This window comes from Paramisgurnus dabryanus, chromosome 7 (assembly GCF_030506205.2).
Source record: "Paramisgurnus dabryanus chromosome 7, PD_genome_1.1, whole genome shotgun sequence".
NCBI classification, from domain to species: Eukaryota; Metazoa; Chordata; class Actinopteri; order Cypriniformes; family Cobitidae; genus Paramisgurnus; species Paramisgurnus dabryanus.
The window spans coordinates 3,073,390-3,099,956 of NC_133343.1; the positions used below are offsets into that span (position 1 = coordinate 3,073,390).

At 35.4% G+C, this 26,567-nt stretch overlaps 3 protein-coding genes across 9 annotated transcripts in view; all 3 read left to right on the forward strand.

Moving 5' to 3' along the window:
- Positions 1 to 3,201: 3,201 nt before the first annotated feature.
- On the forward strand, positions 3,202 to 3,846 carry LOC135783290 (uncharacterized; the record flags this gene model as incomplete). Its single annotated transcript, XM_065293980.2, is given in 3 exon segments — positions 3,202 to 3,459; positions 3,461 to 3,596; positions 3,599 to 3,846. Coding segments are annotated over 3 exon segments (642 nt in total), but the record flags the coding sequence as incomplete, so codon positions are not given.
- Positions 3,847 to 5,059: 1,213 nt separating this feature from the next.
- Positions 5,060 to 13,684, forward strand: erich2 (glutamate-rich 2). Of its 2 annotated transcripts, none has more exons than XM_065293819.2 (12): positions 5,060 to 5,286; positions 5,630 to 5,687; positions 5,852 to 5,891; positions 6,188 to 6,224; positions 6,559 to 6,657; positions 6,770 to 6,868; positions 7,398 to 7,489; positions 8,560 to 8,735; positions 9,854 to 9,911; positions 10,006 to 10,077; positions 10,305 to 10,499; positions 13,488 to 13,684. In XM_065293819.2, the coding sequence occupies exons 1-11, from the start codon at positions 5,279 to 5,281 to the stop codon at positions 10,487 to 10,489; spliced, it is 924 nt and encodes a 307-aa protein (XP_065149891.1). In that variant the 5' UTR covers positions 5,060 to 5,278; the 3' UTR covers positions 10,490 to 10,499; positions 13,488 to 13,684. The 2 variants fall into 2 exon arrangements, with proteins under 2 accessions (XP_065149891.1, XP_065149889.1); XM_065293817.2 differs by lacking the exon at positions 13,488 to 13,684 and adding an exon at positions 10,609 to 11,234.
- Positions 13,685 to 13,909: 225 nt separating this feature from the next.
- gad1b (glutamate decarboxylase 1b) overlaps positions 13,910 to 26,567 on the forward strand; it is a 30,499-nt gene continuing 17,841 nt past the window's right edge. The window contains exons 1-6 of one of the 6 annotated variants that reach the window (XM_065293810.2): positions 13,911 to 14,185; positions 15,224 to 15,366; positions 17,139 to 17,201; positions 19,475 to 19,612; positions 21,754 to 21,996; positions 22,354 to 22,444. In XM_065293810.2, coding sequence (XP_065149882.1) covers positions 15,291 to 15,366; positions 17,139 to 17,201; positions 19,475 to 19,612; positions 21,754 to 21,996; positions 22,354 to 22,444 — 611 coding nt within the window. In that variant the 5' untranslated portion in view covers positions 13,911 to 14,185; positions 15,224 to 15,290. Of the gene's footprint in view, positions 14,186 to 14,471; positions 14,880 to 14,902; positions 15,105 to 15,223; positions 15,367 to 17,115; positions 17,202 to 19,474; positions 19,613 to 21,753; positions 21,997 to 22,353; positions 22,445 to 26,567 lie in introns of those variants that run through there. The other 5 variants (XM_065293813.2, XM_065293812.2, XM_065293811.2 and 2 more) reach the window with 5 other exon arrangements.

The following is a 26,567-nucleotide window of genomic DNA, read 5'->3' on the forward strand; positions in this document are numbered from 1 at the left end:
TTGCTTCCACAGTGAGGATACAATATAAAAAGCCTCAGATGATGAAGTTCATTGACATTTCTCTATTTCAGAAGTTAATGAACCATAGAGAACAAGATAAAAATGTGGATTAAAAATTGGATTATTGATCCCACAGGTTCATCATCACCACAGAGAGTACATTCAGTCTCCTTCAAATATGACTTTATATCCAGAATGTATTCAGTGCATTTTTGCAGGTAAAAGCATTGACGATATTACAATACAATACTGTAGGGAAAAATATCTAAAATAAACACATTGGATGCCTAAAATGTTTAGCAGGCCACACCAGCGGGCCGTGAGACGCAGAAGAAATGTTGTGATTGGCTGGAGGGCAGAAAATAAGCAGCTCTCCCGAGAGACAGGGGATGAATGGAGAATCTTATTCCCTGGGAACCAGCTGAGATCTCATCAACCACAACCTCTGAGTCTCCCGGGAGAGTCAGGGTTAATGGATGATGAAGAGTCATCTCATGCTGAATTAGACAGAGAGAGAGAGAGAGAGAGAGGGCGCAAGAGAAAACTGAGAAACTCTGAAACATATAATAGTGATAGTAGATTATTCTGATCCTGGATTAGTCTAAAATTGTATTCAATAAAAATCATGATGAAAAAACACATGCCAAATAATGCAGAATAATTTTCAAATATTACTATTCAAACATTAAAATAAATATCAATATCTGACATCATATGGTTCCAGTGGCTGATGTTTCTTTAATTTATTTACTTAGATATTTATTATAATTATTAAACATGATAATATTATTTATTGTATTATTTAAATTAAACGAACAAACTTTAAACAGCTAATAGCCTATATTCTAAGTAAGGAAAAATTGATGACGGGCCATTGAATTATAAGAAAATAATGCACACCCAAGGTTACACCGTGGGTGTGCATTATTTTCAAATAATTCAAAGGACCGGAGTCAATTATTCCTCTTATACCACGGTTACCACAAACATTGCTCTGGTGCCTATTTTTAAGACATTTGACAAGTTAGGTGTGCGGTTATCAGAAATTAATGCATACCCACGGAACATTTCTTAGCCAATCAGAATACAGCATTCAACAGACCCGTGGTATAAAGAAATTTGTATAATACTGCATCTTTTCATTCACTGTATTTTTATGCTTATATTAAAGCAATAGTTGCATCCATAAACTGAGCCATTTACAGTACTATATACAGTTTAGCGTGCTTTTATGTCTTGTTGGTCAAATTTGCAAAGCATTATTCTGGTGACCAGATGGGCTTAATATCAGGAAACTGAAGATCTGTAGAAACCAACTTAAAACCACATGAAAGGAGACAGACTTTGTCATATTTAAGAAATCTTCTAGCATCACAGAGCCATGTCGACCAGATCTAATACACAAGTCTTGTCATCAGACGCCTACAGATTTGTGCACAGGTAATCCGCTGCTAACAAATACCAAAACCTTCACTTTCCTCTGAATGTTCCTTACCTGTCTGTGAGATGTTTAGCAGTACAGTACTGAAACTGTATACATATCTCTTTTTGACGGCATGTGGAGGTGATGCTCAATGAGCCTTTTCTCAGCTTTGGAATGTTGTGGCTTTATGTTGAAGAAAATCTTTAAGGAAATGTTTTCTCTCTCTGAAGATAAAGTTCAATGTAAAATAGGTCAAACTCAAACCCTGGAGTGACTTGTAAGTGCTCTGATTTTATTAACAGGCATCTTCCCCCAGGCTTTCATGACCCTAATAACATACTTTTGGCACGCTTGGTGAATCCCAACATTGGTACCAGTTTTTCATGGGGAGACATTGAGGTTTTTAAACGGGTTTGTGAAATATGCAGGTCTCCAGTAAGGTAAAGCTTCCATCCAACACAATAGTGGTAGCATAACTGTGCTATACGGTGTTTAAACACTTTCATCCACAGAAGAATCATCATTGCAACTCGTGAATACCAAGGTCATGGATTCAAACACATGATGAAAATTTTTCTTTTTAATGCACTGTTTTGCTTGGATAAAGATTTTGGATAAAGAAAACTACAGCATTACCGGGGAAACTTTTAAAGAGAACCAAGCTGGAGGGCCATCACGTAGGCCTGTTTTGAATACGATGTTTCTCTCGTTCGAGACACTTCAAGAGTCCATGGCCTCCCAAAGACTCTTTACCGTGTCCTTCAGTTTTACCGACATGAATCAATCGCTACGTTTTCATTTTGATCTTGATACAATTGTTCAAAAAGAAATAAATCTGTGGCAGATCATTGAATTCACATTTTCACAAAGTAAAAAAACAACAACAACTGAAAGTAAGTAAAGCAAACTTGAAGTAACTAGACGGAACATTTCAAAAGCATTAAATCAATTCCAAACATTTCTGTATAACACCAAAGACATAAACAAGAGTTGTTTAGCTTTTCAATGACATTTATTTACTGCTTTGATCACTAATGTACATTCACTTAATACAGAATTCATTAAGCTGCACCTCCTTCATCTCTTCTCATCTCACTCTCACAATAAGCAAATACTCAAGGGATTTCAGTTCTTCTGTTAATCTTTGATGATTGGGCAGCGGTAATCTTCAAAGCAAAAAAGCTTCATTCTGACTGGTTGGACTTCTGATCAAACTCAATGAAATTTTGCGTTCACTTCGCGCCAAGGCTTTTCTACGAGTTGGTGCGCACCAAATTGTTTTGGGAACTCAAAGTACTACAAATCATTAAATATTCATTGGACTCGTGTCTGGGGTTGCCGTCATGCCCACTGCAAGCATTCCTTCAGGTGCGTAATGCGCAATAATCTCCTGGATGTCTGTATATTAAAATAGTGAGCTCTTGGCTTTTACGCATGGTGATTTCTGAATAAGCTTCATAACGTGCCTTGACATTCCTTCTGTGCATTGATAACAGTATCGGACTACAAACTCCACGCCAGAATTGGTCGAGGGCTCTCTCGCGCTGCTGGAGAACACCTGTAATCACATGGGCCACACCTGTGTGTCCAAACCTCGGCATCACCTCCAGCACATTCCGTGTGAAGGTTCTTCACATAAACTTTTTTATCGCGTACAGCGGTTCAACACGGGAAACTTATACTTCTTCTTATTGCGGAGTGAGACTTAAACAGCACCTCCAGACCTCCTTAAATCCACACCATGAGTTGCCAGTGACCCCTCCAAAGGACCACTATGATTTATCGCGGGTGAAGTTGCCCTGTCCGGTCACTCACAACAGCATGCGCGTCTTCATACATGTGCCAGCTCTCCCACGTCACTTTTAACGTACTTACCCACGCGCACTGGACTTTTTCAACAACAGAGACATTTTGCAGGTGAGGATATCCAATGGTGGACCTCGCAAGAAACAGGCCCCGTCAATCATTCATCAAAAGTCACCTCGCATCGATGGATTCTAGGTCATCCTGAAATAGAGCACTATCCGTCCGAAAACTACCCTCACAGGCACTCTGAAATCCGGTGCGCGCAGTTTCCGGAGATGTAGGTGCCCAAACTGCCAAAAGACTCCCGAGGAACCGGGCAGGAGAAAACACGTGTGTCACGTGGCTGGCTGCGGTAGAGTGTGAGGCGAACGTGCAGCTGGATGTTTTGCGTTAAGAGATTCACGCGCTCGGATGAGCTCCAGAGACACGTGCACACGCACACCGGAGAGAAGCGCTTTGCATGTCCTGACTGCACAAAACGTTTCATGCGCAGCGATCATCGTGCCAAACATGTGAAGACGCACCTAGAAGAAGAACTGGATCACATGACACTTCATGCTGGAATGAATTTTGAACAAAACAACAGTCAACACAGGCTGTTTAATATAAACTTATAAACTAAAAAAAAAAAAATTATAAAAAAGTTACAAAATTATAAACACTTACTTGAAGTATGCTAGCTATACAATAAAAAAAAATCAAATTGGCATTTAACTTGTTTCTTCTTAAATTAACCATGCAAAATCCCAGATAGCAACACATTCTGGGCCAGAATGTGTTGCTATCTGGGCCAAAACTGCATGTCACACTTAAGGCACTTCATGCTTAATTCTGGCTCTGTTTTTGTAACACCTTTGTGTGAAAAAGCATTTGGCTGAGTTGTGGCAGGAGGCTAGCCAACCAAAAGCAAAAAGCACCTGGTTTGAGTTTGGTCAACCAGAAAAATGAAAATATTTGGCTGAGATCTGCTAAGTTTTGGTTGGCTAAAGAATGAATAAACACTTAAAAAGGGTTTTGTCATGAAGGCATATAAAAAGTCATACAAAAACCCTTTAAAATATTTATTCAAATAGCAGACACTTTAAGTATTTAAAATCAGATATTTAAAATGAATAAACAACAAAGTATTTAATCTTGAAAATTATCTTTATTGAAAGAAAGTAAGACTAAGAAAAAGTATATAATTTTGATGGACAGTTAATTCACTTAATGGGTGTTTAGATTATGTAAGTTGTTTTTTAGCCTTAGTCCTTTTAGTTTGTTTATAAGCAGTTATTTTTTTATGAATAAATAAGATTCTTGACTTTGCATTAAATTGTGTTAACAACAACAAATAAACTAGTAACCATAAATAATACTAATATTACGTCTCATGACGTACTCTCCCAAATACGAAGACGTAGATCGCAATGTATCTTGGAAACAGTAGTAAATTAACATCATCACCGTTTAATGTGGTAAATTTGTGGTTATTCTGTTTTGTAAGCAAATAAAACCGAAAAGGTATGGTTACTACAGTTAAACCATGGTTAATTTCAAAATGAGTTGACTTTTTAAAATATTTTTAAAATATTTTAAAGGAGATGTTGTTTAATATATATATATATATATATATATATATATATATATATATATATATATATCAAATCTGTACCTTTTAGTCACCCAAAAAATACTTATGGACCGAAATAAATAAATTACAAAGTTGTACAATGTTGTATCATGCATATTTTAAAATATTAAATACTATACTAAATGGTTGGACTAGTGTTTCATAAGTTGGACGCTATACGTTGGTTCCGGATGGAGTTTGTTGCACTCGGAGTGCTTTGATGTAAGAACCCAGTTGCTATGGAAACAGGACACTCGTTTACCTCAGACCTTCAGCAGCGTTGTTAAGCTGCAATGGCGTTCACAAAGTCGAATAAAACTTCTAAATAGTGTAAAATTGGACCTAAATTATCTATATTTCTATTTTAGGCTACATGTGATGTACAAATACTGCGTTTGAAGAATTTTACATTCTACGACATTTTTTGCTTCAATAAAATGGACAGGTAAGAACGGACAAATTATACGTTTAATGATTTAGTTATTTTGTCTCATCGCTAACAATTTACAAATTTATTTCTGATTGAAAGCTGGACATTGAGTGATTTACTGTAAGTGTCTGTTTTAATGATCCGGGCTTTAAATATTCAGCAGACTCTTGTTTCAGGACTCATTAAAACTCGAGTCCGGAAGTGACCAGCATCAAACCATCCGACAATCTGATATTATTTTATGATTATATCTGACGTAGCATTAATACAAAGACAAACCGATGTTTTTTGTATTGTTATTTTGTAATGCTCTTGACCATGACTGTGTTCTTATGACTTTTAATATTTTTTTTATTAGAAATAGTATGCAGTGTGTTGGAAGGCCATCAGAAGTGGCATCAAAGGTCAACGAAAGGGTCAGTGCCAAAATAATCTAAAGAGAATTGTAAAACAGTCAAAAATCTCTTTTCATAAAATGTTAATCAGTTTTGATGACTTTTTTATTATAAGACATATTTCAAAGCATTGTTGTTTTAATATTACTCTGATCATTTATTTTTATTCTTACGATCTAATAAAGGAAACTGGGCCCATTAAACCAACGTGTGCCACCTCAGCAGGTATAAACACTCAAGTGTTATATTTACATTATGCATTTAGTAGAAGCTTTTTATATACAATTTTTCAAATTTTATCAGTATATGTGTTCCCTGCAAATTAAACCCACTAACTCTGTCTTACTAACCCAGTACCATCTGAGCTATACAGAAACAGGAAGTGTTAGCTTTCAATAATGAATATATGTATAACAAAAGCAATATTTTTCAAACATTAACAGTGCAGTTACACAACAACAATCTGCCTTGGATAGGTTAAGGATGTGTTTCTAAAATATCAATTTCTTTATTATATGTAGATCCTTTGGCAAAAGAATCAGTCGAGTGGAAACCAAAGTAGGTTGAACAATGTGTTACTTGGTTACTAAGCACTATTTCAAATGTACACTCTAAAAATGCTGGGTCAAAAAGATGAACCCAACCTGCTGGGTTGTACTTTAACCTATTCTGAGTTGTTTCAACCCAAAAGGTTGTGCTGAGTCAAATATAAACATTTTCTGGGTTAGTTTAACCCGACGGCTGGGTTTGTCCTTATTGACCCAACGCTGCGTTGGAAATAACCCAGCATAATAACCCAGTATAATGTTTGGTTACTCAATAAAGTATCAGTGAAAGATCTCTATTGGAGAAAACAGACTGCAGTAATTTTAAATGCTTTGATTTTGTGTAGGCAACAGAAACCAAAACCCAGTGGAAAAGTAGAGGGACAAAATCCTTCAATAAACTCTGACACATCAAATCCCACGATCAAAGCACAAAGTTACAAGAGGTAAAGCTGAAATACAACCAACAACATTTAAACATTTCGACGCCTCTTTTCTCGCATTGATAAACTGGTTAAAAGGTTCATTATTTTAGATGCTTTGGTTTTATTTATGTAGGCAACAGAAAGCAAAATCCATTGGAAAAACAGGGAGACAAGATTCTTCTACAAACTCTGATACAACAAATCCTACACAAGAAGGTGAGAGTTCTCACAGGTAAGAGTTTCAATGTTTCTCTATAACAGATTCAGGCATTTAGAAGAAATTTTATTTGAAATTTGATTCATTTACTCACCTTCATGGCGTCAAGATTCAAAATGACTAAAACCACCATCAAATTTGAATTGAAGTAGTACGAATATTGCCATTTGTGTGACAAACAAACCTAAAATTTGTATTAGATAAAAAAAAATGGAGCCTTAGATGCAACACATCAGATGTTATTGACAGCACATTGATGCAAACCCTAAAAGGAATTTTTGCTGGTTAAATTTTTTTTACCTGTATAGGAATTTAAAACAACATGAGTGTGAGTAACTAACTATCAACAATGATTTTATAAGTTAATCTTTTTAACAGTGGTATGTGGATGGCATCTTTCCATATGTTGCAGTCGGCATGGCTCTTAGGTCATAGGTGAGGGTGTGGTTTATGAAGCATACATGCATAAAGCAGGACGTTGATGGCATTCATTCGCTTCAGTGAGCTCTAATAGTTTGCCTTTTATCGTCCATATTTTCACTAGCGGAGGGTATAATGCCACTAAAGCTCCGTCCTTCAAAAATGTAACTACGCATGGACATAAACTACCTAAACAGGTTCCTCCTGTTATGACAGGTACTGAATACATTTAATTTCTTATCCTATATACACATTTATTTTCTAATCTAGCATTTTGAGATGCCTGAGGTCCTCAGATGTCTGAGATTGAAACATTTTGAAAATGTAAACCTAAATTTAAGATAAAATGAAGAGTATTCAAGTGTAGTATATTAAAATGACTGTTTTCAGGCTGCGTTTTACAGCAATATGAACCTGTTATTTACTATTGATAAATAAAAGAGAAACACTCAAGACAAATTTGTTCCTTTCTAGACACATGCACTCACCTAAAGGATTATTAGGAACACCTGTTCAATTTCTCATTAATGCAATTATCTAATTAACCAATCACATGGCAGTTGCTTCAATGCATTTAGGGGTGTGGTCCTGGTCAAGACAATCTCCTGAACTCCAAACTGAATGTCAGAATGGAAAAGAATGGTGATTTAAGCAATTTTGAGCGTGGCATGGTTGTTGGTGCCAGAGAATTTGGCGTAAACAGAATGAGAACATGGATCCATTATGCCTTGTTACCACGTTTAAATTCCACGGCCTACCTGAGCATTGTTTCTGCCCATGTCCATCCCTTTATGACCACCATGTTCCCATCCTCTGATGGCTACTTCCAGCAGGATAATGCACCATGTCACAAAGCTGGAATCATTTCAAATTGGTTTCTTGAACATGACAATGAGTTCACTGTACTAAAATGGCCCCCACAGTCACCAGATCTCAACCCAATACAGCATCTTTGGGATGTGGTGGAATGGGAGCTTCGTGCCCTGGATGTGCATCCCACAAATCTCCATCAACTGCAAGATGCTATCTTATCAATATGGTCCAACATTTCTAAAGAATGCTTTCAGCACCTTGTTGAAACAATGCCATGTAGAATTAAGGCAGTTCTGAAGGAGAAAGGGGGTCAAACACAGTATTAGTATGGTGTTCCTAATAATCCTTTAAGTGAGTGTACTGAAATATGGCCAGTTTTAGCAGAGGTTATTTCCAGATCTACATTAGATATTGTAAATACAAATTATATCTTGAACGTCTTTTTTACAAAACATAATTTGTTCAATTTTTAGAACAACGAACAACATCTGAAGTCAAGTTAGACAGTGGACATGAACTTGATGAACTTCAAATCCACCCTCATGTAGTCCTGTGTGACCCAGATCCTCATGTGGAAGAGCGCGAGGAAGAAGAGAGCGAAGAACACGAGACAGCCGAAGGTCACGTGCCGCTTGAATTATTTGCAGAGGTGAGATGTCATGTTCACGAGTGTCTAATGTACAGTTGCACATCAGCAACCTGATAAACCACAGTTATTAGTAGCCTAGTAATATTTCTGCATTAGAAATGATTTACTTACAGATGTAGTAGTTTAATAGAAAAAACCAATAGAGCCATTGGTAATAATATTCACACTACTTGTTCTGAGTTATAGACTCATTTATTGAAAGTAGTGTGATCAAAATAATAACAGTCCGTAGGTTAATTAGAAAATAAGTTCATTATGTGAAAAAAAATTGCTCATTTATTAAGAAAAATGGGAAGAGAATGTTTCGCTCATTGTTATAAAATATAACTGCTGCTGAATTTCTAAGTAAAATGGGCTGTTCCAAACATTGCTCGGAAGAACAACGTAATTTGATTAAAAAGTGGATTTGAGAGGGGAAAATGTATAAAGAAAGGCAGCATGGCTCAGCTAAAATCATCTCAAATGCTTTAAAAAGGAAACAAAAACCCAAACACGTGGAAGAAAACAAGCAACTACTGAAAAAACACAGTGAAGAATTGTCAGGATGGCAAAGATTCAGCCTTTCATCACCTCTAGAAAGATCAAAGATGATCTAAAATGATCTGTAAGTACTGTGACAGTCAATAGAAGTCTGAATGAAGCTAAGAGTCAAATGGAGTAATATTTTGTGGCCTGATGAGAGAAAATTAGTTCTTTTGGGGGTCTATGGTTATGGACAGAACCTTAGGTGACCCCCGGGTACTGAATTTAAGGCACAGTAAAAGCATAGTGATGCAAAACTCATGGTTTTGGGATGTTTTTCATACTACCGTGTTGGGCCTATTTAATGTATACACGGGAACATGGATCAGTTTGAATACATCAGAATACTTGAAAAGATTATGTTGCCTCTTGCAGAAGAGGAAATGTCCCTAAAATGGGTGTTTTAGCAAGACAACAACCGCAAACACACAAGCAAGAGGGCAAAGTCTTTCAATACATTTGAAATAAGGAAATAAAATCTATAACGTTTTTGCACTTTTTTCACTTTAACTAGTATACTGCTAACTGTACATTACGTGTATAAAACACGGAGCATGTTTGGAGAGGAAACCTTTCATCTGTTGTTGGTTTTTCAGTTCCTGCAGGCTGTGATGACAAAGAATTACCAGCTTGCTAAGAAACTCTGTCAGATGAGTAAGTTTTCAATAGATTATTGTTTTCACTAGTTAGGCTTTTTTCGCATTATTTTAGACACTGACTTGTTTTTTTAATTTTCTTGTTTGTTCAGTCTTGATTTATGAACCACAAAATTCAGAGGCAAAGAATTTTTTACCCCTCATTGAAGAAAAATTACTGATCGGTAAGACCGTTATCTGTCTGTCTGTCTATGTTGTGGCTCTATTTTTATTCATTTATTTTTTGACACTGAAATATTAGCATTTACATTTTTAATATTTTATTAAGAACCTATAAGGACTTTCTATTTCAGTATTTAAATTAACTTTAAAAAAATGTGTATCTAAATCCCTTTTATTTTTTCCTAAAATTCCTACATTTCTTTTTTGTTGGATCACCATCGTCATAAAGAAACCGAGGAGTGTTCAGACAATAATGATGATGAATCTGACACATCTGATGATGATGATGATGAAGAGGATGACAGCAGTGATGATGAAGACGTTGATGATAATGAATCCTCAGATAGTTGTGACACAGATGAAGAATCCACTGACAGCACAGATGATACATCATCTTCATCATCAGCAACATAAAGAGAGGAAGGTATAAAATAATGTTATCAAGTGCCTTTCTCATCATTGCTGTGCTATAATGTTTTGATATTAAATAACTTAACCTCCTGTGACCTGAGCTTTGGTTTGTCTTTTTTCAGATTTCTTCCAGCTATTTTGAGGTTATAAAGAACCAATTAATATAATAACCAAATATTTTTCTTTGATCAGGAAGTAGTGTAATTGTCCATGTTTGTATACAACAGGATCCAGTTACAAAGAATTAAGCATTATGGTGCAAACAACCTCCTAGGTCTTAGGAGGTTAAACATATTTTCAAAGCGATTGGTTCCAGTGCTTGATTTTAAATGGTCAAAAGCTGTGTGTTATTTATGATAAAACTGAGCTATAGCCAAAAATATTGTTTACTGTACTGCATTGTAAAAACAATATTATGTACCTAAGTAAATTTAACTAAATAAAATGAGTAAATTTTGTAAAAAAAAAGAATTCTTGTTTCATAACCTAAATTTGAGTAAAAATAACACAAAAAAAGTAATTTAAGAAATTCTAAATGAGCACAATATTTATTAATTTAATTGTATCATGTAAAATCCACTTAAATTTGTAATAAGGAAATTAGCTTAATCATTTTGTGTTGAAAATACTTAAATGATTTTAGTAGGTATAACCAACTAGGCAGTGGACTTGTAGTTCCCAGCATGCTTTGCATGAGACTGCATTTGGAGATTAAAATTTGAAATTAAACGCTATTTTATGTGTTTTTTGACTTGTTAGTGTTAAATGTTCATTTATTTTTAAAGATTAGTAGAGTTTATGTTTCTTCTTTAAGTTTTGTGGTTACCATCATTCAGAAGAGTGCTGCTTGTATAGACAACACTGAAAAAAATATTCATTCAATTTACTAAATTTTTTAAGGTAAGTGGTTGTAATCCATTTATTTAAGCTACATTTAAACAAAAGTTTTTTATTTTATTTTTCTAATTTTTTTTGTTTAAATGTAGGTTAAATAAATTGATTGCAACCACTTACCTTACTAAAACTAAGTAAATTGAATGAATAATTTTTACAGTGAAGGGGCACGCTGAAATGATGTGTGTCAATTCACTTAATGAGCAATTACTCCTAATGCCAGTAGCCTACTGAGACCAGTCAACATAATTTGCTCAACATAATGTGGTATAAATATGTAAAGAAATGAAGACATTTTACGTGATTGAATCAGGAAGATTCCATTAAAGATGTAGCCTAACACTTTAGTACTTAAAAATGTTTTGGTAACAATATTATACATAATATTTTTAAGTAAACATATTTTTACAGTTTAATTTAACTTTACTTTGTAAACTTAAGTAAATTCTACTTGTAGTTTTTTTGTTAGGCACATTTAAATCAGCTTTTCTAAGTAAATTTAACTTAATTTCACAAGTGCGAAATTTACTTTAAAACCATGAGTGCAAAAACTTGCAAAAGAAAAATTAAGTACATTTTACTTTTTTTTTCAATCGCATCCTCAGCAACCAGAGCCACCTTTAGCAACATTCTGTTGCTCTTCACAGTCAGTCAGGGACTGTTTGATTTAGCGAAAGGAAAGCTTTTAGTTATTTTACTTTATAAAAATTGCGTTGATACGTATTTTTTTGAATTTATATTATGTTAGCCGTTTTATTCAACGGTTTTATTAAATATTGCCTACATTGTTTTATTTTGTGTGAATTGCAGTCTTTAAAATATTTACAAAAATTTTCAAGTTGTGACTCTTCATTAAGTAGGCCTGTAACACATTTTAGCGCCATCTGGGGGTCAATAAAAACTCAGCCCTGCTAGAGTTACAAAATAACACATTTGACTGAAAAATAATCGGGTCTATTTTATCTCTATGTCTACATAAAGTCTGTGATATATTCCTCAACGGCTGTAATTATTATTATTAATTATTATTATTACACGGCTCTCTGGAATGCTTGATTCTGATTGGTCAGTTGAGACATATGCAGGTTCGTTCTTTTCGAATAATAACCGCTCCAAAATAATAACGCATAGCCGGTACTACTTTTACAAGTTAGATCGCTCCGCGCCAATAAAGATTACTGTTTGTTTGGCGCCATCTTGTGACAAACACTGGACAACCACGACAAGACACAGAGAGCTTACTGAGACTGAACTTGACAAAATAGAGCATGACAGCTACGAAGCCAACACACAAAAAAATACAGAATGGGCATTAAAACTTCTCAAAGACTGGCTAAAAGAGAAAAAAATGAAGACAGACAAGTATGAAGCAGAGGATCTTAATAAGGTATTACGATCATTTTATGCATCTGTGCAAAGTTTCGCGGAAGGATAAAAAATGTTAATTTAAAACAAATATGCCAATAAAATGTTTCAAATTCATAATCATGTCCAGTTTTTTTTCTTATGTGACAAGTAGCCGTGTAATAAGCGGGATAATGTAGAGTCAGCCGGTAGTTATCGGGAAATAAGCCCCTTCAGTGTGATACAAGACCCTCCGCTTCGCGTCGGGTCCTGATCACACTGTCGGGGCTTATTTCCCGATAACTACCGGCTGCCTCTACATTATCCCTTACTTATTATTATTATAGCCCGAGACAAAAAAATGTCTGACAGCAATAAAAAATTATGTTAACATTATATGTTAAATATATAAAAATATATTAAATATATTAATATAAAAATATATTTAATTACAATACATTAAAAGTGTTTCAGTTAAATATTTTTGTCTCTTTCGTAGAAAATAACACACATAATCAACCTGACAAAGCTTAAACAAAAGAGGACATGGATAGAATTTAATATATTATTCTAAAATTCATATTGTTCCAAATTTCATCAAGTGGTATATGCTGATAAAAATATTTACAAAATAATAAATAAAAAAATAAATAAAAAAAACTGAAAAAGTCTTTAAGATCTCATTGTGTGTTTAAAAATGTCGCATTAAACAACTGTTTGTTGTATGTGTGTGTGTTTACCCTTTAGTGAAATGATTTTAGAGAGATAAATACAGAAGTGATTTTCCAGGGCGCTGCCCCCCAAAAATCCTTCATTCAAGTACAATTTGCTCTGTTCTCTATTGCCACCTTGTGGATGTAAGTGTTGTGTTATAGTTGTATATCTCGTCTTTTATTTTGTTCAAAATTATTATATGTCATTTCGTTTGATTATTTGTTAATATGATGAAATACTTACATTTGTTTGCTTTTTTATTATGTGCCTTTTGAAACAACAACAATATAAGTAGATCTCATCCTCTCCCTTTCTTTCTTTCTCTCTCTCATTCCCTCCCTCTCTTTCACTCTTTATCTCTCTCTCTCTCTCTCTCACTCACACACACACACACTCCCACGATGTTTTTGACGTATGTATGCATATATATATACATTACTCTGTGAATTAAACTTTATGTGTCTAATGGAGTGAGTACGTCATCAATAGTGAGTCTGAGTCTGAAGATACGCGGGTGGATATTATTCGCGTGGGGATCCCACTAAAACACAGAAGTGATTTTTTGAGGCTCTGGTGTCGGGAATCTTCCAAATTTTGAATCGATGCTGAATGGATTTTAATTTTCATTTCCACTCTTCTGATATTCTTATGTCAAGAGTATCGCAACCAAATCACGCAGTGTGAAATCATATTGTGCGTGTCTTTTTTGGATTTTATTGACACCCTAAACACCTGTGACTTCGTAAGGTAAGAGCTCTTCCTCTTCATAAATCAGCCATTTATTTTTTATACAATTTTTGCAACATAATACTATTTTAGAGATAAGCAGAAACATTTTCAATTGAAATAAAATGAATTTAGAGGTTTGAATTTATTTCTGGCAATATTGTGATCTTCTAGGAGGTCTGGTAGATGAATGATCTTTTACCTGCTGTAAAAACACGAGGTGATTTAACACATGAGAAGCGCAATGATTTGTTTGCCATATTTCACGAACTCCGACAGTGATGGATGTGCGTTATTTGAAGATATTTAAAGATCATCTTAATTGAGAAATCAATAAGTCGTTTTGTTAGTCTTTTTCTTTCTTTTTAGTTTGGACAAGAATCAGTCAAATGGATTTGGTGTCTGACCTTCCGTAAAGACGTTTGAAAAAGAAACATTATTTATCATAAAACCAATAATCGAAATTTCACCTTCATTAAAGATTATTTCTATCCTGGCTTCGTTGCCTTTGCTATATATGCGGTAGGTGAAGTGAACAGATTCTTCATTTCGTCGTTTTGAATGATTAGATTTAAAGAGCTCGTTACAGAGCCAATTAAGTCTGACTTCACGGTCTGGTGCGCGCTGGAGCGCAAACGGGCAGGCAGGGTTGCGTATGGAGACCAGAACCGGACCGTCATCCAAAATACCAAGTTAAAGAGGTCGGATAATTTTTGTAAGAACCTTTAGCTTAAACATCCTTTCGTTGTTTGTGAAGCTTTTTCCTTAACAGCCTTTTGCTATTTTCTCCTTTTGATGTGCTCTAATGTGCGCCGTTTTATCAGAGCGCGCATTTCTAAACATGACAGGACGCGCGGAGCGCACGTCGCAAGACAAATTGTCCTTGTGAAGGGGAGTGAATTACTGCCATTACACAAAGGATATCACAGAAGAATTTCATGTCAGAAATTGATGCTTCTCATTTTTATAAGCAGAATATAAGATAAAGTCCTTGTTAAAACCAAGTCTGATGTTGTGCCATTAAATTATTTTGTCCTAATTTCGTATTTTTCCATGCAGTGTGAGTTTCAGTCTGAAAGCTGAATTTATTGTCAGTGCAAAGCAGTGAGGTGTTTCTACCGGACTGATGGCGTCTTCCGCACCTTCGTCCTCGGCTGGCGATATGGACCCAAACACGGCTAATTTACGACAACCTGCCACAAGTAGGTCTTTCCCGGATAAAGCGTTTTTCACTTGCCTTATTTACTCCGTGGGGTGGCGATGTTCATCACTGCCTTAGAAAAAAAACACAGCACCGTGTGAAATATCTATTAGCTGACAAATCAGCCAACAACAGCTGGAAACGTGGATGCTCAGTTTGTAAGAGAATCTTCTATGTGCAGATAGATAGATAGATAGATAGATAGATAGATAGATAGATAGATAGATAGATAGATAGATAGATAGATAGATAGATAGATAGATAAAAAGTATTTTAATTAATCTAGTATTATTATTGTTGTTTTTGTGTATTTGACTTTTGCTGTTTCACAATTTTACCATTTTCAATTTTATTCTTAATTTTACCTTCAAATAAGATTTTCTATTTTTGCATTTAATTATGGTCCTAGTCGTATAACAATAGTCCTTTTGCAAAGGCTTAAATAAGCCAATCACGCGCAATCATCTGCTCTCAACGCACCGAACTCAATAGCGTAATTACAAAAATTACCCGCCATCAAGACCCAATTCAGAGTTCTCCTTTGTGAAAATGCTTAAAATGCAGCCCAGAGTCAAATGTAAATGAAATATATTGAACCAATCGGATTTATGTGCATCTGCGCATATAGGAACGAAAATAATATTTTAACAGTTCATTTAACAATTCATTGATCACAATTAACAAAAAATATTCCTTTGTTATGTGCCAAAATAATAGGCCAAAATATACTATATCATTTTGTGTTAATGTTTTGTGTTGTTTTGTTGTGTGTCTCTGTGTGTATGTGTGCGCGCCCGTGTTTTGCCATTATCTCCTTGCCACGCTCTATCTCACGCGCATTGACCTGAGGGGCCTCGCACTGTCATTGCCTCGTTGTGACAGCGTGCGCCCGGGGCAGAGAGAGTGAGATCTGCCCCCAGACAACCACCCACCACAGCGCATGAGACAAATACACAACAAACAATTAATAATATTGACTGCGCTTTTTTTATTAACTACCAACCTGTTTCTTGTGCACACAAACGAATATTTAATTGCTCTCTTGCGTATTTGCATTATAGCCTTCGTGTATAGGCTCTGAAAACATATTTTTTTAGATAAAACTGCAACATTATAACCTAATAAAATCATGAATGATATAAAGCATTGATGAATGTTGTTGCTCGATTTGCTGTAATGTTGTGAGAACAGATTAATTTTATATATATATATATATATATATATATATATATATATATATATATATATATATATATATATATATATATATATATATATATATATATATATTGAAAATGCATGTCTGCATCTGCCTTGCCAATATGCGGATCTGTCTGGTCAATATGCAGAAGGTCATTCATGTATTACCAATTGTACAATTTCTGTGGCGGCTGTATGACTGCTGGCAAGTCGGCGCCCGTCAAACACTCAATTAATTTCTGCCCGCGTCCGAGACCTCATTTCATGCCCGCTTATTCTAAACCGCCTCTTTGCCGGATGTGTGCCACCATCTATTTGCTGCCTGCTCTCTGATAGCCTCTATTGATTGCTTAATGAAAATCAAGCACTTTTATACACCCTAAATACACACATATAAGAGCCAAAACGAGACGTACACCCGGCAGAGAGCAGATTTTCCAAATTGCGCATATTCATTGTGCATGATAATCCTCCATTTCGCGCTTTCCCAGGCACATCTTCACTCATACATATAGCTTTTACTCAAAATAAATTACCGGATGCTCAACAGCTCTCCCAAACATGTCGTTTTAGCCAGTGACGCGTGGTACGGGGTTGCACACGGATGCACGAGGAAACTGGGAATGAAGATATGTGGTAAGTTCTGTTCACATGCATATACTGCACTGCTAACATTATTTCAGTCTCAGGGTCACTCAATGTGTCAACATGGGGGTACTTTTACGCGTGCTATGCTGCTCTTTTGAACCATGTAGATGCTTACATCCAAGTAGATAGGGTGTCAGTGCGCGTTTCCATCACACTGAAGGTCAGTAAGGAGTTTTTACCCCGTAGGCCTTTGTGTGAACAGGGTCTTGTCTTTTGTTTCCTATTCTATCACCCCTTGTTCAATCTCATCATTATTTACCGAACAATCCCAGGAGACAAAGAAATCTTACAGCAGGTGCCCGAAAAGAGATTTCATATAGGGAAAAAAGACTACAGTGAGTGTGAATCTGAATAGATAGACTTTCTGCACGGTCAGTTAGATAGGTTTTCCTAACTGGATTTGTTCCCCGGTGAAATCCTATATATCAGCAGAAAAGAGGGGCTGCCTGTATTGCTCTAGTCTATTAGTTTCCTTGTGGGTGGTGGTTCTCAGTCTTTCTCAACTTGTCTTTTTACGCAACACTGCTTTTTATAGCCTGCTAAACGATGCCAAGAGGATTGGGTGTTTTTAATATGATGATGATGATGACGACATATGGGAAGGTGTGGTCTCCACAGAAGCCAATTCTGTCACTTTCATGCAGGTCTCAAGGACAAATCATTTGGATTGAACTTTTGCTGGGTAATTTTAATAATATGATTTAATATTACGCACTTGTTTTAATGTAGCAAAATCACGATGTCGTGGGATTTTATACACTACAAATGACAGAACAGCAGACACACGAAATAAAAAAAATGAAAAATATTATTTTAGGCTATTAAAATAGTTGAAGTGTATCAACCTCTCAGTCAGGCTATTTGAATTTAAGATGGATTATCTTATTTAAATAAAAAGTGAATCTAGGCGTGAAATGATTTCGCACATTTAAATAAGCAGGTGTATAAGAATTTACAATATATGGCAACGTGCCTTTACCTGGCAGATATGCAAAAATATATAGAAGGCATCCTTTTAATTCGTATTTATAATTTGATTTATTTATTTTAGTTGGTGGTTTAGGTTTGCTTGTGTTTGTTGACACAGAAAAAAAATAAGTGAATCAATTAACTTAACAAAACGAAATAAATGCGTAATGCTCTATTTAAACGAATAAAATCTTAATTGAGATATAATAATTTTGTACAGTGATTTATATAACATCATTTATTATTATATCTGTTTAAATAATATTTTTCGTATATTCCATCTTAAATAGCATTTAAAATAAAGGATGATCAGCCTCATTCAGTGTTTTGTGATTAAAGTATTTGGTCTTTACCGTGATTGAAAACAGAAAAATCTATTTTGATAGCAGTAATAAAATCGTGTCGGCTATTGATGTTCAGGCTATCGCTAAAGATTTACGGCATTGAATTGTCATTAGCTCTTATCAGAACTGAGAGAGTGAATGTGAGAGATGAGCTGCTGTTGGGTAGAGGGGGGCATTAAAGACCCTCCTCAATGCGCCTGTTTTTACTGATAATATTGTGTGATAGTCTTGCTCAGAATGAGAGAGATAACCAGCACGCAAAGACAAACCGGGACCTAATGAGCAAAAAGCCGGGTGCGCCGTAAATCATTTTTGTATTCTTTAAAGTCAGTTACAAGACCCATATTTTACAATATGGCAGTGCAGATTTCCTAAAATAAAATCAATAAAATTAAGAGGATTATACAAACATTAATGAATGAAAACAAATTATTTAACAATAAACTTGGAGTTACGATGATGCTTTGCGCATCATGGCATGCGCATGACCCCATGGGTCTCTTCCACTGTCTATTTTTTAAACTTCTTTGTCAATGTTCTTGTAAGTTGCTCCAGTAAAACATCCTCAATAGATCTCAGCTTCTGTATATTGAATGCGCCCGTCGGCAGCTAATGACATGAAGCCATTTGGGCACTCAAGCGGAATCTGTGAAGTGGGGGACGGATAGACCTCATCTCACCCATGTTTTAACAGTGTTTTGTGAACCAAAGAAACCCTACAGATCTGATGTCATGGTTACAGTACTGAACCTTGACCAATCCATAAATAGCACTGTCCCATTAAACACCTCTGGAATCCCCCTATAAGAGTCCAACCTGCTGTTAGTTGATCAGACGAGAGCGCGCGCGCGTTAAACAGCTGCGTTCAAAGCCTATAGTTGCTTTCCAAACTTCCAGCATCACTTTTGAGGATGTTCTGTAATTCTTCCCCGTGTTGTAATGATGCAGGTTTCCTGCAGAAGAACAACAGTTTGGATGACAAAAATCGTTTGGTGGGCGCCTTCAAGGAGAGCTCCAAAAACCAGTGTGACAACAATGAACACTTCACACGCACAGAGACAGACTTCTCCAACCTGTTTGCTCGGGGTAAGATCATATGAAAATATTACTACTACCTGTAAATACGAGTGTTATTTTTAATTACACACTAAATATTATGGTTGTTGGTATTTTTGCATCCCAATTTTAAAGTGTTACACTGTCAAAAAAAAATGCTTAAAACCGTTCCTTGTCGTTTTGCACTGTCAGAAAAAAAGGTACAAAACTGTACCTTTTTTGTCGCTGGGATGGTACCCCAAGTTACCGTTTTGTACCTTGACAGGTATATAAACTAAATACAATGTTGTACCTTTTGGGGTACATTACTGTTCCTTAAGGATCTATTTTGTACCTTTAAAGGTACAGTTAACTGTTTTCTACCCCTAAAATTTAACTGGTACAAAATTGTTCCTTAAGGTTATAATATTGTACCCCATAAGGTACAACATTTCAATGTGTTTTATACCCATAAAGGTACAAAAAGGTACCTTTTAGGGTACCACCCCAGCGACAAAAAAGGTAAAGCTTTGTACCTGTGTCTGTGTGGACTTTAACAGGCATACTAAACATAATACAATGTTGTACCTTTTTGGGTACATTACTGATCTATTGTGTGCCTTTAAAGATACAGTTAATTGTTTTGTCACAACATTGTTCCTTAGGGTACACAATAGGTCCTTGGGATATAATATTGTACCCCAAAAGGTACAACATTTCGATGTGTTGTATAAAAGTACAAAAATGTACCTTTGAAGTTACCACAGTTTTGTACCTTTTTGGTACAATTTTTTTCTGAAAGGAGTTACATTTATAAATATATCTATGCATCATGTATTTAATGAATTTCTGATCTAAAAATATAATTAATGAAATTTATTGTTGAAAATAATTATAATAATAAGGACTTGTCACAATTTTCCTTATGTTCGATAGCCTACACTGTAAAAAAAATCAGTAGAAATTACAATGTTATTGCAGCTGGGTTGCCGGTAATTTACCGTAGATTTACATTTATGTTATTGACTGGCAAGAGTTTGTTCAAAGTTAAATACATTTTAAATATTAACAAGTCTTTATCTTTACAGAATAAAACTATACAATAACAGCCTCATGCAAAGCATTCTGGGAACCAGAAATCAACATCAACCTTTTTCTGTTTTTTGTTTCAGATTTTGTTTCCAAGAATGTTTAGCTTGATGCAGTTTTTTTAGTTTTACTCTGTAAAGACAAAGACTTGTAAATGTTTAATGTTCGTTTAACTTTGAACAAAATATTGCCAGTAAAAACATAAATTTAAATCTACGGTAAATTACCGGCAACCCAGCTGCAATTTCAACGGAATTTTTTTACAGTGTATTATTTGCTGCACATTGGGTGGTGGGCCATAGAAATATTTAATATATGTCAAATTTATGCAATAAACGTTTGAAGAACTTTCATTAAAATGCAATATTATGTAATTTTGTATATTTACTGTAATATTTTTAACAATCAATTTGACTATTGTTAAAATATTGTGTAAACTGCACCGTTAAAGGTATAGTTTACCCAAAAAATGAAAATATTATCATCATTTTCTCAATCTCATGTTGTTACAACCCTGTATAAACACAAAGGAAGATATTTTGAGGAATGTTTGAAACCAGCTCCAGTGACTTCCATAGTAGGAAAAAATAATACTATGGAAGTGAATGGGGCTCATGATTGGTTTGGTTACAAACGTTCCTCAAAATATCTTCCTTTTGTTCCTCAAAATGTTTATCAGAACAAAAAAATTATACAGGTTTGTACAGTAAATGATAACAGAATTTGTATTTTGGGGTGAACTATCCCTTTAAAAATAACATTTTTGGCTGAATGGTTCCCCATAAATGACCTTTAACATCTAAAGAAATGTTCTTAAAAATAAAGGTGCTTAAAAGGTTCTTCATATAGAGAAACCATTTTTGATTCCTCACAGAACCTTTTAGTCAAAGATTCTTTTAAGAAACATTTCTTTCTTGCCTTTTAGTAATCTGAAAAACCTTTTTCACAACAAAGAACCTTTTGTGAAACTGAAAGGTTCTTTAGATGTTAAAGGTTCTTTACATAACCATTTAGTCAAAAATGGTTCTTCAATGGCATCGCTGTAAAATCTTCAAATAAACAAGAAGAAAGCCTCTTTTATATGCTGGCTTGTTTAATACCAGATCTACTGCCTGCTAAAAATGGAGAGGAACCCACAATCCAGTTTCTCATGGAGGTGGTGGAAATCCTCACAAATTATGTACGCAAGACCTTTGACAGATCCACCAAAGTGCTTGACTTCCATCACCCCCACCAGCTCCTGGAGGGAATGGAGGGCTTCAATCTGGAGCTGTCTGACCAACCGGAGTCTCTGGAGCAGATCCTGGTGGACTGCAGGGATACGCTCAAGTATGGAGTGAGAACAGGTACAGACCTGGGTTCATATTTTAACACCAATATCAAATATAACCAATACCAGTAATCAACTTTAAGACGATGATGTTCAAGAATCAAAATGATTTTGGTTTGGTTTGATTTAATTCACATTTGCACTATTAGTCCATATACTGAGATTTTTTTCTTGCAATGGGCAGTTGTAGATATCAGTTTGATTTTTACATATTTCTTGTGCCAACAAAAGTGCTGCTGAAATTATTAAATATAAAACCAACTCTTGACCAAAGGGATGGTATAATACATTATACATAAATGCAATGATCCATTAGGTTGCACTTGAGTTGTTTATCGTGTTAGTTTAGTTTCTTTATGAATTCTTTTCGCAGGTCATCCTAGGTTTTTTAATCAGCTTTCATCTGGACTGGACATCATTGGTCTTGCTGGAGAGTGGCTTACATCTACTGCTAACACTAATATGTAAGTGATACATCGAGTCAGTCTCCCCTCCTCTCGCTGGTCTCTGTGGGACCGCCAGTGTTGTCTGTGTTATATATGCAAGTATTTCCGTTCCTGGGAGGTTATGTAAAGTGTTTGTTTGAATGCTTTGGCCGGAGGTCCTGTCTTTGTCAACCTTGTATCGAGTGATATCACGCGATGCTGGAACCACAGTAAAGGCCCTGCAGGCGTGCGAGATTGCATATTGATTAACCTATAGACTCAGAGTTAGAAACACTGGAGCTGTGCGTTTCCATTGGACATCTCTGTTCTATAACTCACTGATGCGGGTCTCGGTTAAAAGGTGGTTTGGATAGAAATGACAGCGTAGACTGATCTGAGATACATCATGCTGAAAATTATAGTTTGATTTTTGTACTAGTACTATAGACTGGGGCTAGTTGTCACAATTTTAACTCCAGAGAATATTTCTTAGGGTTAAGCCGCCTTTCCACTGCACACGACATACGTAAACGACAGTCGGAGTTCTCCCCCTAGTGGCAGTCGTAATGAAGTTTCGGTTTAATCGTATATGGGAGAGAAGCTCATTTCAGCGCAAGAGGCTTCATTCTAATATATTTACCATGGTGGAATAAATAAATGAACGCAAATGAATGAAACAATAAACAGCTATGCATATATGACAAAGATTGACAATATTTTTTGGAGAGAACATATAAAGACAAGATTAAAATAATAACGTACACGAATTAAATTAATATTGTATTACTTATCAGTAATCAAAAGTGTTTTTTTTTTTAAGAATTCAAGTGTTACTAATAAAGTAAATCCAAAAGGATTAATCATTTTTACCTCACACACAGTTTGTGATTGGAATACAATGAAAAACATAACTTCCGGTCGGCATATCGCATGCGGTTTAGTCGCACAAGTTCAAATTTTTTAACGGATCCAACGCTCAAAACGGATCCGATATTTAGGCATCCGCAGATGGTCGGCACCTCACGCAACCCCTTTGCGACTCTCCATAGGAAATGAATGACTTCCGGCTTATCGGCCGTCGTTTGTCATGTGCAGTGGAAAGGCGGCTTAATTCTTGCATGTTTATTTATGTTAATGCATAGACACATATACGGTGGCCTCGAAGTGCAAAAAAAAATTACAATGGTAAATTACTTATTTACAAGATTAAAAACAAATTTACAAGTTTTTTAACAAATTTACAAGAAAAAAACTTAAATTTGTTTTAAAACTTGTAGTTTTGTTCGCTCATTGTAAATTTGTTTAAACACTTGTAAATTTGTAAAAAAAAAAAAAAACTTTTTAAAATAACTTTTTTTAAATCTTGTAAATAAGTAATTTTTGCACACACCTCTAAAGTGGCAATTTTAACTTGCTATAATAAATTATTTATATGGTATTTTGAGCTGAAACTTCACATGTGTGCTCTGGGGAAACCAAAGATTTATTTGACATCTTAAAAAAGTCTTGTGACATGGCCCCTTTAAGGTACTTTTTAATGACATTTTCAAAGTCATTGCTCAGGACAAAATTACAGTCTACCGGGGCATGTTGTCACATTATTTGGGCTGTAGTTGCCACATTGGGAACATGCAAAATTGACAAAAAAGTCCCTGTTCTTTACTTTTAGGTAAAACTTGGCTTCATTGCACATATAGACACTTGCTTAGATGTTTCTTAATCTGGTTTTATTGTGTTAACATCGGATCCATTACAAAAAAATATTCTATAAAAATTTTAGTTTTGAGTATAGAATCAAAATCTATTCGAATTTAGGAGGTGTCTAAACAAAATTTAAATGTACAATATACAAAACCACTGCTATGCATGTGATTTAACTCAAAACCTGATACTGTTACTGACAACCTGCTCTCCTGAACATACAGGACAACAAATCCAGCAAATGTGTTTTTCATTAAGCTGATAATGCAGCTTTAAATTGTGTTTTGACTAAGCCAGCGTTACATCGAAGAGCACTAAAGCACAGAATGGACTTGTACCAAATCTATTTAACAGCCCATTGATTGTGTCTGACTGTGGGCCGGTAGCAAGTCAGTGCCAGCTGGGACCAGTCAGTCGGAGAGTCTGTCCCTGCGGGCCGTACAGTCTGGCCATAGCGTTTCACTCCCAGAGGCCATTTTGTTCTCCAAGGACCGAGCACTTCATTACAGCCGTCTTTCTTAATATAAATAGAGAGATTCTTATAATGGAAGTCACTTAGGATGAAAAAAGCCTTGTTAAATGGCCATAACTATGAACAATGGCTTGTGGCGATAGGGAATTACTTTGATTAATATCCTCTTAAACTAATTCCTGACACATGCAGAGATCACGATAGGGGAAAAAAGTAGTTCTAGTATCAGATGAAATCCATGTTTGCACACTTTGAAATTTTTGTATATATATTTGTAAAGCACAAAGGTTTATATATTTGTGCCAAACCAAATATGTTTTAAAAACTAGACTGCTTTCTACTTTCTATGGCTTCACATGTATCCTTTGTAGAAATCCCAAAATGCATTGCAATTAATGAAACAAACATTCTTGGTTTCTCAAAGAACCTTTCAGTCATATTTAATAATATAAAGAAACTATTTTCCCCCCATTTATGAGTTATCTTGTCAATTAAGAGAAAACATTTGCATGAAAAAACGTGTCCCTAATGAGGTTTTATGTTAATCTGTAATACCGCGATATCCACTAGATGGTGTATTTAACCAATTTATAAAAAACTGAAGCAAAAAATTATTTACAAATTTTAAATTCTCTGTATGTTTTGATAATCGTTCCTAATCTGATCTAAAGTTTAGTTTCATGTGGTCACGTGAAACTTTCACGTGAAATTTTCATTTAAAAAAAAGTTTAGTTTTGCGTGTGTACGTGAAACTATCGCACGCACACGTGAAAGCGAAATTTCATGTGCGCACACGAAAGTTTTACATGTGCACACGAAAGTTTCACGTGAGCACGCAATAGTTTCACGTGCGCACGCAAAACTAAACTCGATAATTTCACGTGCGCACGCGATAGTTTCACGTTCAATGAAAAAATTCCACCCACTCCTTTTTTAATGCCCATTAAACCAAAGCAGTTTTGATTCTCTTACGTCAATGTTATGTCACACTGATAATGCCCCACCCACACCTACTGACTGACAGTCCTGCATTACTATATTTTCAGCCCCAGTAAGTCGTATGTGTCCTCCATATCTCAAACTGTATTCACAAGAATCAGATCTATTTTAACTGAAAGCGCACACTGTCTCTTTTGGTAAGGGAGGGAGGAGCTGTAGCTTATTTGCACTTAAAGGTACAGACATGAAAACAAAATTTTTGATCCCACCCAAATAATGGCATTTTGGACGTGCTATAACAAATGATGTGTGGGGTAAACTTCACAGACACATTTTGCGCAAACCTGAGACCTAAATTACATCTTGTAAAAATGAGCACATTAGGTGTTCTTTAAAGGTTCTTCATGGAACAATTCAGCCATTATTTTTAAGAGTGTATATATTCATATGTTCATTACTGTATTGTGTAGCTTAGGTTACATTTCGATTGGAATGTTACCTTATTAGTCAGCTGCGTAGGGAATAGACAGCAAGACACCTCACTAGTGTTTAACAGAGCCCAAAGTGAACCCCCTGTGGCATTTGCTTTAGATGTTATTGTTAAGTGATTTTCCACACAGTTTACATAAAGAATGTCCCCCAGTGCTACTGACATCTAAAATGTTGGGTGGTGATAGATGGTGTTGAGCATTGACTTTGATTTTCGATATTAAACCTGAATTTTGCCCTTTCTTCATATTCACCTTCTGTAAAGCATACAGATGAGGTTTGCCTCAGCTGCCTTGCTGTCTACATAGGCAGCTGAACATGGTCAGAGATTGTCAGCTGAACACAGTGGCACATACACTCACCTAAAGGATTATTAGGAACACCTGTTCAATTTCTCATTAAGGCAGTATCTAACAGAAATAAAACCTTTTAAGTGGCACATACACTCACCTAAAGGATTATTAGGAACACCTGTTCAATTTCTCATTAATGCAATTATCTAATCAACCAATCACATGGCTGTTTCTTCAATGCATTTAGGGGTGTGGTCCTGGCAAAGAC

Bases quoted from the DNA above. Each gene is read 5' to 3' on its own strand.
- erich2 (XM_065293819.2), top strand. The intron at 9,912-10,005 runs GTAAGTTTTCAA...TTGTTTGTTCAG, and splicing joins TAAGAAACTCTGTCAGATGA to TCTTGATTTATGAACCACAA. The intron at 10,078-10,304 runs GTAAGACCGTTA...ATCGTCATAAAG, and splicing joins TGAAGAAAAATTACTGATCG to AAACCGAGGAGTGTTCAGAC.